Genomic DNA, 15,688 nt, shown 5'->3' on the forward strand with positions numbered 1-15,688 from the left:
ACACGCTTGTTTGTTTGCTGTCTGTTTCCTTCCACAAGATTATGAGCTGCATGAGAACAAGGACTTTATTGTGCAGTGCTGCTCCTCAGTGCTTAGAACGGTGCCTGATTTGTCACCTTTGATAAATATTTGTTAAGTGAAAGAATGCATATTCAAATTGAGATGACCACAGTTTCTAATGTGATTTATAGTATAGGGGCAGCAGTAGGACAACATACTGGTTCCTTCCTAGAAAGTCCTCTTAAAAAGTATTTTCTTTTCCCTTTCTTTCAGACTTTATATTCAGAGCACCAATCAAATTAAGCAAGCCTGGGGAACTTCATGAGGAATATGAAAGCTTGAGAAAGGTATAGTATTATCATGTCATTAATTTTCTTAAAGTAGATTGAAATAATGACATTGAAGAATGCTTAGTGGGAATCTGGATTTATCAGGTTTTAAAAAATTTATAATGCAGAGCCTTTCTGCACACTACCTTGTACCAGCCTAGTTAGATTTGGAGCTATAATGGAAGTAGAGTAAACCTTAACCCAAGATTGCCTTTCTATTTGTCTTTTCAAAGATGAAGATATAGTTCACAGAGTCTGTCACATGCCAGCTGCAGTAACTGGCCACCAGAGAGAGGTATTCTTGGTACTTTTAATAGGTGCCCTTGCTAATAATTGCTTGTATTATTTTTCTTTATCTCGCAAGGTTCTTCTAATTACGTGTAGCTGGTGTTATCCGTTATTGCTCACTCTATTAAATACTCCAAAAGAACTGTCATGTAGGTCAGTAAGGGGATAGTGAAATAATTTCCTAGTTAGAAAACATTTGCCATTAGGAAAGCTTTTATCTGTGTCCATATCATCTTATTTATGATGTTTTCAAACTAATTGTCTGGGAATCACCTAGAGAATTAAGAAGTGAAAAAGGTTGGTAATAAGAAGTATGTTGCTAGATGTGTGTCATTCTTTCCCAGCCCTCTCCCTGCACCATCATTCCTCACTCAGCTTTATAATTGATTAATCATTCTACATGTGAGCATCTAATATTTTGTAAATGTAAGTGATCCACTTAATCTGGATCAAGCATCATCATAAGATAGAGGTGAGACAATAATGCTATTGTCACAGGATCCTTGGGGTGTTGCTTTGCCAGCCGGAAACCTCTGTGGCTGGTGGTGCCTTTGCCCAAGTTTTACTTGGGCCTACTGGGCTCATTCTGCCTGCTCGTTCTGCCAGGCTGTGCTCAGCTTGCACTACCAGCCTGGATCCCATGCCTGCCAAAGGTGAGCCAGGTGCAGAGGGGAGGGGTGCGTGAGCAAGCGAGCATGGGGTCCAGCTGCTGTGCACAGCCAGGCATACTGGCTGCGACTGGGTAGGGAGCTCCAGGTGCTGGCATGGGCACTGTCTCCTGTGAGGCTGTGGCTGGACCAGGCCTACTGCAAGCAGCTTCCACTGCTGGCACTGAGGAACATGGTGGTGCCCGGAAGCTTGGAGATGCCAGGAACCACAGAGCCCCAAAGAGGGTGTCATAGCCCTGGCTCGGGAGCACCTCGGTCTGGGCTCCCTGAAGGGCTGCAGCTCTTCTCTCTTTTCTCGTTGCCCGCAACATGGTGAGTGAGGGACGTGTTTCAGCCATTTGTGTTACAGCTCTTTCTGTCCCGGTCCCAAGTTCTTGTCCCGCGTCCAGAAAGAATGAGGTACATGGACAACTGGAGGGTGAGTACGGTGAAGAGAAGCTTTATTGAGTGACAGTACAGCTCTCAAGAGACTGAAGTGGGTAGCTCCTTTCCACAGGCAGGTCATCCGGACATCTACTCAGCACTCAGCTGAGAGGAGATCCACAGTGGGTAGCTCCCCTACACAGGCAGGTCATCCCCATGTCTGCTGGAGTCTGGCTGAATCCAGGGCTTTTATGGGCTTCAGGGGGGAGGAAGTGCATACTGATTGGTCCATTGGCAGGCCTGGAAAAAGCACTGTAAGTTCTCACTCCAGTCTGCAGAACTGGCAGCCCAACCCCCGGCTTCAGGTCATCCCCAACTTGAAGGTGGATCCGCCCCTTTCTGCCCAAGAGCCTATCTACCTCCTGCCACCATCACCCTGCCCTGTACAGTACCCACAGTGCCCAGGCTGTGCCACAGGGCATTTGCAGGCCTGTACCAACCTGCTCTCAGCACTCCCACAGCCTTCCTCCTGTCCTCTGGGGTGCCCAAAGTCCAGAGGGGGCCGAGATGGCAGGGCACTGGCATGTCAGCACCACCCCGAGTCTGCTCCCACCCAGCCAGGTAGTGACAGTGCCTGGGCTCAGTCACAGCTTTCCTTTGAAATTGGCATGGGTGCTGGGAGTGGGGAGAGGCCAGGCAGTGGGAGCAGGCACTTCCGAGCCTGTAGGGGTAGGGGATGGGGTTGGGAGCCCCCAAGAGTACAGGGATGCCTGCAGCCATGGCTGGGTGGCTGCAGCTACACCTGGGATGGCAGAGATCCCGCCCCTTCAACTTGAAAGTGGGCATGGCTCCTACCTGTTCCTGGTTCCCACTGACTCCTTCCGGCTCCGTGGAGCGTACAGTCCCAGCTGTGTCTTTCCCACTGCAGCTGGCATCTTCACAGTGCCCACTCCAGGCAGGCCGCTGCTGCCATCACTATTGTGGTGTTTTTCACTGAATGAAAAATCAGTGTTTAAGAAGGTCATTTAAAGAGAAAAGATAATAGGAAACTGTGGCTAGTTACTGTATGTTCTTTGATCTTTGCCTGTAAATGAGGGTGTCAAATGTTGACTTGGATCGTCATGCTTCATTTATATTGGCATTGTGAGGTTTTTGTCTCTTTTAAAACTACTTACAAAGTTTTTTTTCTGTTGAAAAAGAAATTATTTTCAGGGACCACATAAAAAGAACAGGTTCTTAAATAAAATTTCAGAATGTGCACATACAATATTTACTTCTAATATATCTTTTTAAACATTTTGAAAATGTGGAAATTTTGAAGCTGTCAGTTTGAAGGTAATCTTAAAGAAAACAAGGAGTAGGAGGTAGAAAAAGGAGGTAAAGCAAAAGACATAGTAAGAGTAGGGTTGGTTTTTTTTTCTTTTTTGAGACAGAGTCTTGCTCTGTTACCCAGGCTGGAGTACAGTGGCGTGATCTTGGCTCACCACAACCTCTGCCTCCTAGGTTCAAGCGATTCTCCTGCCTCCACCTCCCAAAGTGCTGGGATTACAGGTATGAGCCACCATGCCTGGCAAGAGTAGGGGTTTTTATAAACCTTGGGAGAGAGAAGGAAACCTTGAGGAACTGTGATTTATGTTCCTGTTAGAGGAGAGGTATGGGACAGTGGTTTTAAAAGGGGCTGATGCCATAATGTTTTTGAGTGGAGCTAGGATAATCTCATCCTGTATAAACTGGATTGGATTTGAGAAATACTCATCTATATCATTTGGCTTAAATAAAGGTTAGTTACTGGTCCCCTCTCACCCACCCCGAGTACCCAAGTTATCCTGCATCCATTGTACAACCTGGAAAATGGAAGTCTAAGCCATAACATTAAAAGGCACTAGTATGGCATATCCATACAATGGCATACTATTCAGCAATAAAAAGGAGTGAACCACTGATACATGCTACCACATGGATGAACCTCAAAAAGATGGTAAGTGAAAGAGGGCAGATATAAGAGATTATATATTGTTATTCCATTTATAGAAAATGACCAGAATAGACAAATAGTAGCAACAGATAGGTTAGTGGTCCATTGGGATAGGGTGTGAGAACAGGGATTAACAGTAAATGGGAGTGAAGGATTTTATTGAAGTGACATAATGATTTCTAAAACAGATCTCAGTAGATCTTCAAAAGTTTCTGCTGAGCAAAGGAAGATAAGTGGAAATTAATTCTATACAACTCATTATTACTAATTTGATGTGTGATATGCTACTAATATACTTTTCACTTAGTATATGCTATTACTTTAAGTGACAGTAAAAACCTTTATAAAGGCTGTAAAAAGTTAACAAGAATTTTTATTCCCCTAATTCTAGTTCTTTTAAAAGGTATTACTTTATTTAAAAATCCTAGATTCTATTACCTGTGGGAGATTTGGGAACAAACCAGGCTGGGGTAAGGGACTACTGTAGAACAGTACTGAACCAAGACCGAGGGGCCTACTGAGGACAGGGAGCTGTGTTCTTAACATCCTTTCTAGCCAGAGGCTTTTGAGTTAGTATGCTTACTGAGGTCACTATGAGTTTCTAAATATTATCATTCTGTGAATAGGCATATATTTCTAAATATATTTAGATTTTTTTTCTTTCTGCATGTGTTGTAGTTAATTGTCGTTTTTTAACATAAGAAAAATAACGCAAAAATAATCAGAGCAAAATGTGAAAGTCCCGTTTTACCTTTCTTCCCACTGTCCTTCCCAGAAGTACCTAGAATCAAGTTTAGTGTTTATCTTAGACCCCTTATATGCTTACCTGTGCATGCAGACACATACATATACTTTAGTCTTCTGTATAAATGAGATCATGATATATATTCATTGGTTAATGAAATATCGTGCCACTAGTATGTGCTGAAGCACTGGGGATATCACAAACTGCCCTAGGTACTAGGGAGGCTGGGAAGCATATGTTTTAGCTGGGAACATTAACTTCCTAAGTAAAATCAGAGTTCTCTTAGTAAGGAAGGAGAAAATGGATATTGGGTTGGCAACTAGCTGCCTCTGTCTCCTGGGACAACAATGGAAATAAGACTGGTTAGGACACTTTGAGAGTAAGCAGTATGTTGGGTTTAACTGGGGTTGTGATTTTGTCAGAAGTAAGATGGAGAGATGCGGTAGATGGACGGGGAGGTGTATACAAGGAAGTTGTTACAGTTTTGGATGATGGATCTAGGTTAAGGGGAAAATTGAGTACATAAAGGATGTGATAGACAGTGAAAGAGTTGTAGGGTCAATGGATTGGAAACTTTGATGGTGAAAATTGTAAAAGTAGGATTGCTAGCATATATAAATAAAGCTGGAAAGCTAGGAAGTGGTGGTCCCAATATAAAAGGCTTAAATGTGAGCCTTGGGAGATAGTTTAGTTATGGATATCACAATTTAGGGTATGACTATGGAGTAGATAGCTGAAATAAGATGGAGAAAAAGATGTATTTAAAGAGGAGGTGAAGGAACTGAGAGAGTATACCAATATTGAGACCTTCAGGAATGATCACTGGAGTAGTTGGAGAGAAGTTAAAATTTAAGTGCCAAGTTTTTCTGTGAATGAAGGAGAGTGACAGAGAGGGGTCATGAGTGTTACAGTTTAAGGCTAAATACTTCAAAGAAGCTAGGTTGTTCGTTCGTTCGTTTGTTTGAAGGGAGAGATTCTCTCTCTGTTACTTAGCCTGGAGCACAGTGGTGGGATCATAGCTCATTGCTGACTTGGATCCTGGGCTCTAAGTGATCCACTTGCATCAGCCTCCTGAGTAGCTGGAAGTATAGGAGCACACCACCATGCCTGGCTACATGAAAAGTTTTTATATCTGTAGAGATGAGGGTCTTGCTGTATTGTCCAGGCTGGTCTTGAACTGCTGAGCTCAACCAGTCCTCCTGCCTCTGCCTCCCAAAGTGTCAGGATAACAGGTGTGAGCCACCACACTTGGCCGGAGGGAAGGAGTTTTGAGAAATAATACAATATATTTGGTGACTTGCTTTCTTCCACTGAACAGCATTTTTTTGGGGGGAGAGGGTGGTGTGTGTGTTTTTAATATAGGTACTTTTCTTTTTCTTTTCTTTCTTTCTTTTTTTTTTTTTTTTTTTGAGACAAGGTCTCACTCTGTCACCCAGGCCAGAGTGCAGTGGTGTGATCTCAGCTCACCGCAACTTTTGTTTCCTGGGCTCAAGCGATCCTCCCATCTTAGCCTCCCAAGTAGCTGAGATGACAGGCACATGCCACCATGCCCAGTGTGTTGCCCAGGCTGGACTTGAACTTCTGGGCTCAAGCAATCCTCCCTCCTGGGCCTCCTAAAGTGTTGGGATTACAGGCCCAGCCTGTTTCCCCCAGTTTTAAAGGAATGCTGTGCTGAGCACCCACGAACATATGTGGGCAAATACAATCCCTTCAATTAAATTCCTAGAAGTGAAAGTGGGAAATGGTAAGAGGCTGGGCACAGTGGCTCATGTCTGTAATCCCAACACTTTGGGATACTGAGGCAGGAGGATCCCTTGAGCCCAGGAGTTTGAGACCAGCCTGAGCAATATAGTGGGACCCCATCTCTACAAAAAAATAAGTTAGTTGGACATGGTGGCACGTGCCTGTAGTCCTAGCTACTCGGGAGGCTGAGGCAGGAAGATTGCTTGAGCCCAGGAGGTCGAGGCTGAAGTGAGCTGTGATTGCATCACGGCACTCCGTCCTGGGTGACAGAGTAAGACTCTGTCTTAAAAATAAATAAATAAATAAATAAATAAATAAATAAAGCAGACATGGTTTTGTTGGATAACAATTTGCCTTTTATTTTTTATTTATTTTTATTATTATACTTTAAGTTCTAGGGTACATGTGGATAACGTGCAGGTTTGTTACATATGTATGCGCGCCATGTTGGTATTAACACTTATCAACTTGTCAGCACCCATCAACTAGATCATTTACGCTCGGGTATAACTCCCAATGCAATCCCTCCCCCTCCCCCACTCCCGTGATAGGCCCGGTGTATGGTGTTCCCCTTCCTGAGTCAGGTGATCTCAAACGTTCCAGTTCCACCTATGAGTGAGAACATCACGGTGTTTGGTTTTCTGCTCTTTGCGACAGTTTGCTGAATGATGGTTTCCAGCTGCATCCATGTCCCTACAAAGGACGCAAACTCATCCTTTTTATGGCTGCATATGGATTCCACATGGTGTATATGTGCCACATTTCTTAATCCAGTCTGTCACTGATGATGGACATTTGGAGTTGATTCAAGTCTTTGCTATTGTGAATAGTGCATAATAAATTATCACGTGTGCATGTGTGTCTTTATAGCAGCATGATTTATAATCCTTTGGGTATATACCCAGTAATGGGATGGCTAGGTCATATGGTACTTCTAGTTCTAGATCCTTGAGGAATCGCCATACTGTTTTTCCGCAATGGTTGAACTAGTTTACAACCCCACCAACAGTGTAAAGTATTCTATTTCTCACATCCTCTCCAGCACCTGTTGTTTTCCCTGGCTTTTTTTTTTTTTTTTTTTTTTTTGGGGGCGGGTCTGGGCTCTATCGCCCAGGCTGGATTGCAGTGGCGATCTGCGGCTCACTGCAAGCTCCGCCTCGGGTTCGCGCCATTCTCCTGCCTCAGCCTCGGAGTAGCTGGGACTGAAATCCCGCCACCCGCATCGACTGGTTTTTGTATCTTTTAGTAGAGAGCCGGGGTTTCATCGTGTTAGCCAGGATGGTCTCGTCGCCTGACCTTGTGATCAGCCGTCTCGGCCTCCCAAAGTGCTGGGATTACAGGCTTGACCACCGGCGCCCGGCCTCCTGACTTTTTAATGATTGCCATTCTCACTGGTGTGAGATGGTATCTCACTAGTTTTTGATTGCATTTCTCCTGGTAGCATTGTTGGTGACATGTTTTCATGTGTCTGTTGGCTGTATGAATGTCCTCTTTTTGAGAACTGTTTGTTTCATATCCTTTGCCCACTTTTTTTGATGGGGTTGTTTGTTTTTCCTGTAAAGACTGTTTGAGTTCTTTGTGGTTCTGGATATTAGCCCTTTGTCAGATAGTAGATTGCAAAAAATTTTCTCACATTCTGTAGGTTGCCTGTTCACTCTGATGGTAGTTTCTTTGCTGTGCAGAGCTCTTTAGTTTAATGGTCCATTTGTCAATTTTGGCTTTTGTTGCGTTGCTGGGTGTTTTAGGCATTGAAGTCCCTTGCCCATGCCTATGTCCTAAATGGTATTACCTAGGTTTTTCTTCTAGGAGTTTTTATGATTATTAGGTCTAACATTTAAGTCTCTAATCCATTTGAATTAATTTTACCATTATAAGGGGTAAGGAAAGGATCCAGTTTTAGCTTTCTACTTATGGCTAGTAATATTCCAGCACCATTTATTAAATAGGGAATCCTTTTATTCTGCTGTTTTTCTCAGGCTTATCAAAGATCAGATGGCTGTAGATGTGTGGTATTATTTCTGAGGACTCTGTTCTGTTCCATAGGTGTATATCTCTGTTTTGGTCCCAAATGCAGCTGTTTTCCCAGTTACTGTAGCGTAGATAGTTTGAAGTCAGGTGGCGTGATGCCTCCAGCTTTGTTCTTTTGGCTTAGGACGTCTTGGCAATGCGGGCTCTTTTGGTTCCATATGAACTTTAAAGCAGTTTTCAATTCTGTGGTAACTCATTGGTAACTTGATGGGGATGGCACTGAATCTATAAATTACCTTGGGCAGTATGGCCACATTTCGATACTGATTCTTCCCTGTCCATAAGCTGGTATGTTTCTTCATTTGTTTGTGTCTCTTTATTTCCGCAGACAGTGGTTTGTAGTTCTCCTTGAAGAGGTCCTTTACATCCCTTGTAAGTTGGATTCCTAGGTATTTCATTCTCTTTGGCCTTAATTGTGAATGGAAGTTCATTCATGATTTGGCTCTCTGTTTGTCTGTTACTGGTGTATAAGAATGCTTGTGAATTTTTGCACAGTAATTTTGTATCTGAGACTTTGCTGAAGTTGCTTATCAACGAGTTTGGGCTGAGACAATGGGGTTTTCTAAATATACAATGTATGCATCTGCAAACAGGGACAATTTGACTTCTTCTTCTCTAACTAGATACCCTTTATTTCTTTCTCTTGCCCACAGTTACCCTAGCCAGAACTTCCAACACTATGTTGAATAGGAGTGGTGAGAGGGCATCCCGCAATCTTAATGCCAGTTTCAAAGGGAATTTTCCCTTTTGCCCAGCTGGTAGTATTGGCTGTGGACTTGTCATAAATAGCTCTTATTATTTTGAGATACGTTCCATCAATACCGAATTTATTGAGAGTTTTTAGCATGAAGGGCTGTTGAATTTTGTCAAAGGCCTTTTCTGCATCTATTGAGATAATCATGTGGTTTTTGAATTCTACCAGAGGTACAAGGAGGAGCTGGTATCATTCCTTCTGAAACTATTCCAATCAATAGAAAAAGAGGGAATCCTCCCTAACTCATTTTATGAAGCCAACATCATCCTGATACCAAAGCCTGGCAGAGACACAACAAAAAAAGAGAATTTTAGACCAATATCCCTGATGAACGTCGATGCAGAAATCCTCAATAAAATACTGGCAAACCGGATCCAGCAGCACATCAAAAAGCTTATCCACCACGATCAAGTTGGCTTCATCCCTGGGATGCAAGGCTGCTTCAACATACGCAAATCAATAAACGTAATCCAGCATATAAACTGAAGCAATGTTCTTTTTAATAAAGTACTTTATATTAATATTTTACAGTTCAAGGCAGTAAGTTAATAAAAGGAAATTTAAAATGCAATTTCAAAGATAATTAGGTCCTAAAAAAGTTTACTTACTTTTAAAATATCCCTTCACAAGTTAATGACTGCCTTACAGTGCTACTAATTACTTCGGTAACCCACTGACTACATCTGACTAGTCTGTTCCCTGGCTAAGGACTAGAAAACTGCATGCTTACTACTTGAATAATTCAGCCAACAATGGGGAGAAAATACTCCTCGAAAATGAACCAGAAGGCCAGGGAAGGTGGTACATGACTGTAGTCCCACCTACTCAGCCAGCTGAGGTGAGAAGATTGCTTGAGGCCAGGAGTTTGAGTCTGTAGTGTACACTTGTGAATAGCCACCGCATTCCAGCCTGGACAAAATAGCAAGAACCCATTTACTTTTTTAAAAAGAGAACCAGAACGGAGGAAGAAAAAAAGAAAATGGATAGGTCGGGAAACCAATCCAAAGAAGCCTAAACCACTCATATGCTCCACAGAATAAATGAAAGCAGTTCACCTTTCCCACTGTAGAAATCAGGAAAACGAATAGTCTAGAAGCAAGGCTGCTTTTCCCCCACCTTCAATCTTTTCCCCACCTTCAGTCTTTCAGAGTCCATTGATTCAAAGACAAACAAGACTATCCTGGATCATGTGTTTCCCAAATCAAAACAAAGTAACTATTACTGAACCATGAAGTCAAAGTTAAGCATCCAACAAGCAAAGGAGAAGAAATAATGGTGTAAATAATAAGCTTAATTCAACCAGTAATTAATATTTTTAGAGATAAATCAATTATTTCAAAAGACAAAGATGGCTAAGTCTTATATAGAATGAAAACATTAAAAGATATCATTACTAAGTAATTTCTTCCTAAAATTTTTTCATTTCAACATGCATTTACAGCACATCCTTATATAACAAGAACCAATACTACAAAATCCTTTCCATTAAGCAGTATATCAAGATGAAGGACTGAGCATGTGCTAATACTCTCCTTCCATTTAAAAACACCATAAAATGTCAGAAAACTTCTTTTAATAGAATAAATATATAATAGAATGGAAAAACAACAACGAAAAAGCATGCCATTAGCAATCAAGATCACAAATACCCAAAAGATAGAACTGGTTTTCAGATTTAAATATTATAAACAAGAAATCACAGAAAACATACAAATGGTCAATTAACATAAATGCTACTCCTCTGTAGTAATGAAGGAAATGTAAATTAAAACAACGAGATATTTTAATCTAGTAGATAGTAAAATATCAAAACAATGAAAAAGGTTTGGCAAGGATTTGAGGAAAATGGACTCTCTATACTGCTGTCAAGAGAGTAAGTTGAAAAAGTCTTTTTAAAAGACTGCCGTTGAACAATTTCCCATTGGTCTATATCTGTTTTGGTACCAGTACCATGCTGTGTTTTAGTTACTGCAACAGCCTTGTATGGTTGAAGTCAGGTGGCGTGATGCCTCCAGCTTTGTTCTTTTGACTTACAGGATTGTCTTGGCAATCGCGAGGGCTCTTTTTTAGTTCCATATGAACTTTAGAAAGCAGTTTTTCAATTCTGTGAAACAACTCATTGGTAGCTTGATGGGGATGGCACTGATCTATAAATTACCTTGGGCAGTATGGCCATTTCCACTGATACTGATTCTTGTCCATAAGCATGGTATGTTCTTCCACATTTTGTTTGTGTCCTCTTGCCCCATTTCCACTTGGAGCAGTGGTTTGTAGTTCTGTTGAAGAGGTCCTTTACATCCCATGGTTAGTTCTAAATTATTTCATTCTCTTTGGCCTTGGTGGGAATGGAGTTGTTCATGATTTGGCTCTCTGTTTGTCTGTTACTGGTGTATAGAATGCTTGTGATTTTGCACACATTAATTTTGTATCCTGAGACTTTGCTGAGTTGCTTATCAGCTTAAGGAGATTTTGGGCTGAGACAAGTAGGGGTTTTTCTAAATATACAATCATGTCATCTGCAAACAGGGACAATTTGACTTCTTCTTCTCTAACTGAATTACCCTTTATTATTTCTTTCTCTTGCCTGATTGCCCTAGCCAGAACTTCCAGCGCTATGTTGAATAGGGTGAAGGAGCATCCTGTCTTGTGCCAGTTTTTCAAAGGGAATTTTCCTGCACCCATTCAAGTATGATATTGGCTGTGGGTTTGTCATAAATAATATTATTTTGAGATCACGTTCCATCAATACGAATTTATTAGTGTTTTAGCATGAGAAAGGGCTGTTGAATTTTGTCAAAGGCCTTTTCTGCATGTGAGATAATCATGTGGTTTTAAGTCCTCAGAAATAATACCACACATCTACCAACCATCGATCTTTGACAAACCTCAGAAAAACGAAATAGGGAAAAGGATTCCCTGTTTAATAAATAGGTACCGGGAAAATTGGTGCAGTAGAAAGCTGAAACTGGATCCTTTCCTTACTCTAACTTATCACGAAAATTAATTCAAGATGGATTAGAGACTTAAATGTTAGACCTAATACCATAAAACCCTAGAAAGAAAACCTAGAGTATACCATTTAGGACATAGGCATGGGCAAGGACTTCGTCTAAAACACCAAAAAGCAACGGCAACAAAAGCTAAAATTGACAAATGGGATCTCATTAAACTAAAGAGCTTCTGCACAGCAAACTACCATCAGAGTGAACAGGCAACCTACAGAATGGGAGAAAAATTTTTTGCAATCTACTCATCCTGACAAAGGGCTAATATCCAGAACCACCACAAAGAACTCAAACAAATTTACAGGAAAAAACAAACAACCCCATCAAAAAGTGGGCAAAGGATGAACAGACAGTTCTCAAAAGAGGACATTCATACAGCCAACAGACACATGAAAAATGCTCATCATCACTGGCCATCAGAAATGCAAATCAAAACCACGGTGAGATACCATCTCACCAGTTAGGAATGGCAATCATTAAAAGTCAAGGAAACAACAGGTGCTGGAGAGGATGTGTGGAGAAATAGGAACACTTTTACACTGTTGGTGGGGTTGTAAACTAGTTCCAGCCATTATGGAAAGCAGTATGGTGATTCCATAAAGGATCTAGAACTAAAGAAGTACCATATGACCTAGCCATCCCATTACTGGCTATATACCCAAAGTTATAAATCATGCTGCTATAAAGGAACACATGCCGCGTATGTTTATTTAGGCACTATTCACATAATAACAGGACTTGGAATCAGCAAATGTCCATCAGTGACAGACTGGATTAAGAAAATGTGGCACATATACACCATGGAGATACTATGCAGCCATAAAAAAGGATGAGTTTGTGTCCTTTGTAGGGACAGCATGGATACAACTGAAACCATCATTCTCAACAAACTTTATGCGCAGAGCAGAAAACCAAACACATGTTCTCACTCAGGTGGGGTGAACTGTGAGATCACTTGGGACTCAGGAAGGGAACACCATACACGGGGGCCTATCACGGGGAGGGGGGGGAGGGATTGCATTGGGAGTTATACCTGATGTAAATGACGAGTTGATGGGTGCTGACGAGTTGATGGGTGCAGCACACCAACATGGCACAAGTATACATATGTAACAAACCTGCACGTTATCCACATGTACCCTAGAACTTAAAGTATAAAAAAAAAAAAAATTGCACTTAAATCCATTTGGCTATGCAGTGTATCGTGAACTGTTGAGCTGGCCTTTTTCTTATTTTTATTTATTTATTTTAAAAGTAGCTTTATTTATCTAGAAAGTTTAAAATATGTTGTTATACCACAGAACAAGCAGATTATTTTAAAAGCTTTTTCTTATTAGATTATAAATCTTTCAAGATAGATCTGTCTGTTTTAGTCTCTTTAGCTCCACCGTATCTAACGTAATATCTTACACATAGCTCTTCACTGAGTACTTATCTAATTGAAGTTCTAATCATCTAGTTTCACAGCCCCTTCTCTTATTAGAAATGACTTGTGTAAGGATGTATATATGGCTGGTTCATGATACAGCTAGATATATTTTATGATTTCTAGGGATTTGGCTGGGCACAGTGGCTCACATCTATAATCCCAGAACTTTGGGAGGCTGAAGTGGGAGGATCATTTGAACCCAGGAGTTCGAGACCAACCTGGGCAATATAGTGAGACCTCATCACCACAAAAACATTTTAAAAAAGTTAGCCGGATGTGGTTTCAGCTACTCAGGAGGCTGAACTGGGGAGATTGCTTGAGCCTGGGTGGTTGAGGCTGCAGTGAGTCGTGTTTGCATCCCTGCCCTCCTGCCTTAGCAACAGAGCAAGTCCCTGTCTCAAAAAAAAAAAAAAAAAAAAAATTTCCAGTGGGTTTTTTTTTCCTACACTATTGCTATTTTTTCTTCTTTCTTTTGAAATGTTATATAATGTTTGAAGAAATGCCCACTTTTAGCATGTGCTAGAATATCTCTAAAACCAGAAGGTAAGTACAGAATCTCATAGTACATCTTTAAGATGTACAGGTAACAGGTGTGGTATTAAGAAGAAGGAAAAATTCTGAATATAATGTTTGAATTTTAACTACATGAGGGAAGAACATTTAATTTATAGGATGTTCAGGATCCAAGAACATTAGATATAGTAACTACCCAGATGTGGAGAAACAGTTTTGTCAAATAATGTGCTTTTCAAAGAAAAGAACACACTTGGAGCATTCAAAACACGATCAAATTGAATTAGAATAGCAGGTTATTCAGGTTATTTCTGCAGTGTGCTGTTTTTCCTTGTCTTATTGTTTAGGGTCAGGATCAGTAGTTATAAGGTTACTATATTAGTATAATTATTTTTATGGTTTAAGTATTAATAAAATCATTTAACTACTACTTGGAAGCCAAATTAAGGAATTTTCCAGAAGCTGTTGCCACTGTTGTCTCTAGTATAAAATAAAATATTTTGTTAAAATATGTAATGAGTGAGGCTTTTAATAAATTAGAATAGCTTTATTTTTTTCTGCTTATGAACATAAGCAGAATTGTGCATTTCTGTTAATTGGGAAAGAAACATTCAGGTTATCAAAAAGTTTTAAAGCAGAAAGGGAAAATCGCCAGTAATCCTGCCACCTAATTAACATGTTTAAATATTTATCAGAAATTTAAGCTTAAGACTTTAAAAACAGATTTAAGATCACATTATGCATGCCACTTTTACTGCCCTTTTAAAATTTAGCATATCACATGAAGTTTTCCATATTAATATAGATCTATGTCAACATTTTAATGGCTGTATAGAATTATAGAAAATATTGTAATATATCACATATATGCCAATATTTTCCCTAAATCCAAAACCATTCAAGAGTCAGAAATAACTTTTAAAAATATAATATGTAGAAAAGATTCCATAAGATAAACTGATTTTTAAAATGCCCATCTCTAGCCAAATTTGTTTAAAACCTCACAAGTAATCTGCTTTCAGTGATGAGTGTTCCTCTAAAATTGCAAACTTGGTTATATTTTTCCAGATTCAAATCAGGGTTTAAGGTCTTATTTGTTGTTTACATTTGAGAGTAAACTTTTTTGTTTATCACAAACTTTTTAAAAAATGCAGGTGTTCAACAAATCATAATACAGATGATGTAGATATTTTACCCTAAGCTGAGAAACAGTAGTGTGATTAAGAGCTGACTTCTTGAGTTCAAATCCTGGCTCTGCCACTTAATAGTATGTGAATTTCGGCAAGCTATTTGAGTTCTCCATGTCTTAGTTTTCTGGTCTGTAAGATAGACATCATAGTACCAAGCTTATAGGGTTATTGTAAAATAGTGCCTGGTCCATAGTAAACTGTATATAAGTATTACTTATTAATATTTAGTATTTGGAATTCTAAAAAATCTAGCACAAAGTAATTCCTTCTGTTGCTACCATTTATTTGCTGCCTTTGGGTAAGAAACAGAAAACTCAAAAAGTCATAGTTGGAGGCTGGCAAGTTACTGATATGAAACACAAATGAATTCTGAATTTTCTTGAACTTGGACAGTGAAGATGTGTCTTTGTCTTTTTACAGTGATGACTTAAGAGCTCTTTCTGCTTCCCGTAAGCAACTGTCCCCCTTTTCATTCAGTCTTTCGGCTTGGCAGCTAAACATATGACTGATAAGATATCTGCTGGTTCAATTTATATGTAAACTTGGATGCCTACAATTCATTTTATATGCCTATCTACAAAATGCACGTAATAATTTAAAACCTGTATGGAAGTAATTTTAAATATCTTATTACATAAGGAGAAAATTGGTAAAATAT

At 40.0% G+C, this 15,688-nt stretch overlaps 1 protein-coding gene across 1 annotated transcript in view; it reads left to right on the plus strand.

Moving 5' to 3' along the window:
* The window catches only part of RNF169 (ring finger protein 169), a 96,162-nt gene that overhangs the window by 36,443 nt on the left and 44,031 nt on the right, over positions 1-15,688 (plus strand). Inside the window, exon 2 of the mRNA XM_003919477.5 lies at positions 274-347. Coding sequence (XP_003919526.2) covers positions 274-347 — 74 coding nt within the window. The remainder of the gene's footprint in view (positions 1-273; positions 348-15,688) is intronic.

Source organism: Papio anubis, chromosome 12 (genome assembly GCF_008728515.1).
Source record: "Papio anubis isolate 15944 chromosome 12, Panubis1.0, whole genome shotgun sequence".
Lineage (NCBI taxonomy): Eukaryota > Metazoa > Chordata > Mammalia > Primates > Cercopithecidae > Papio > Papio anubis.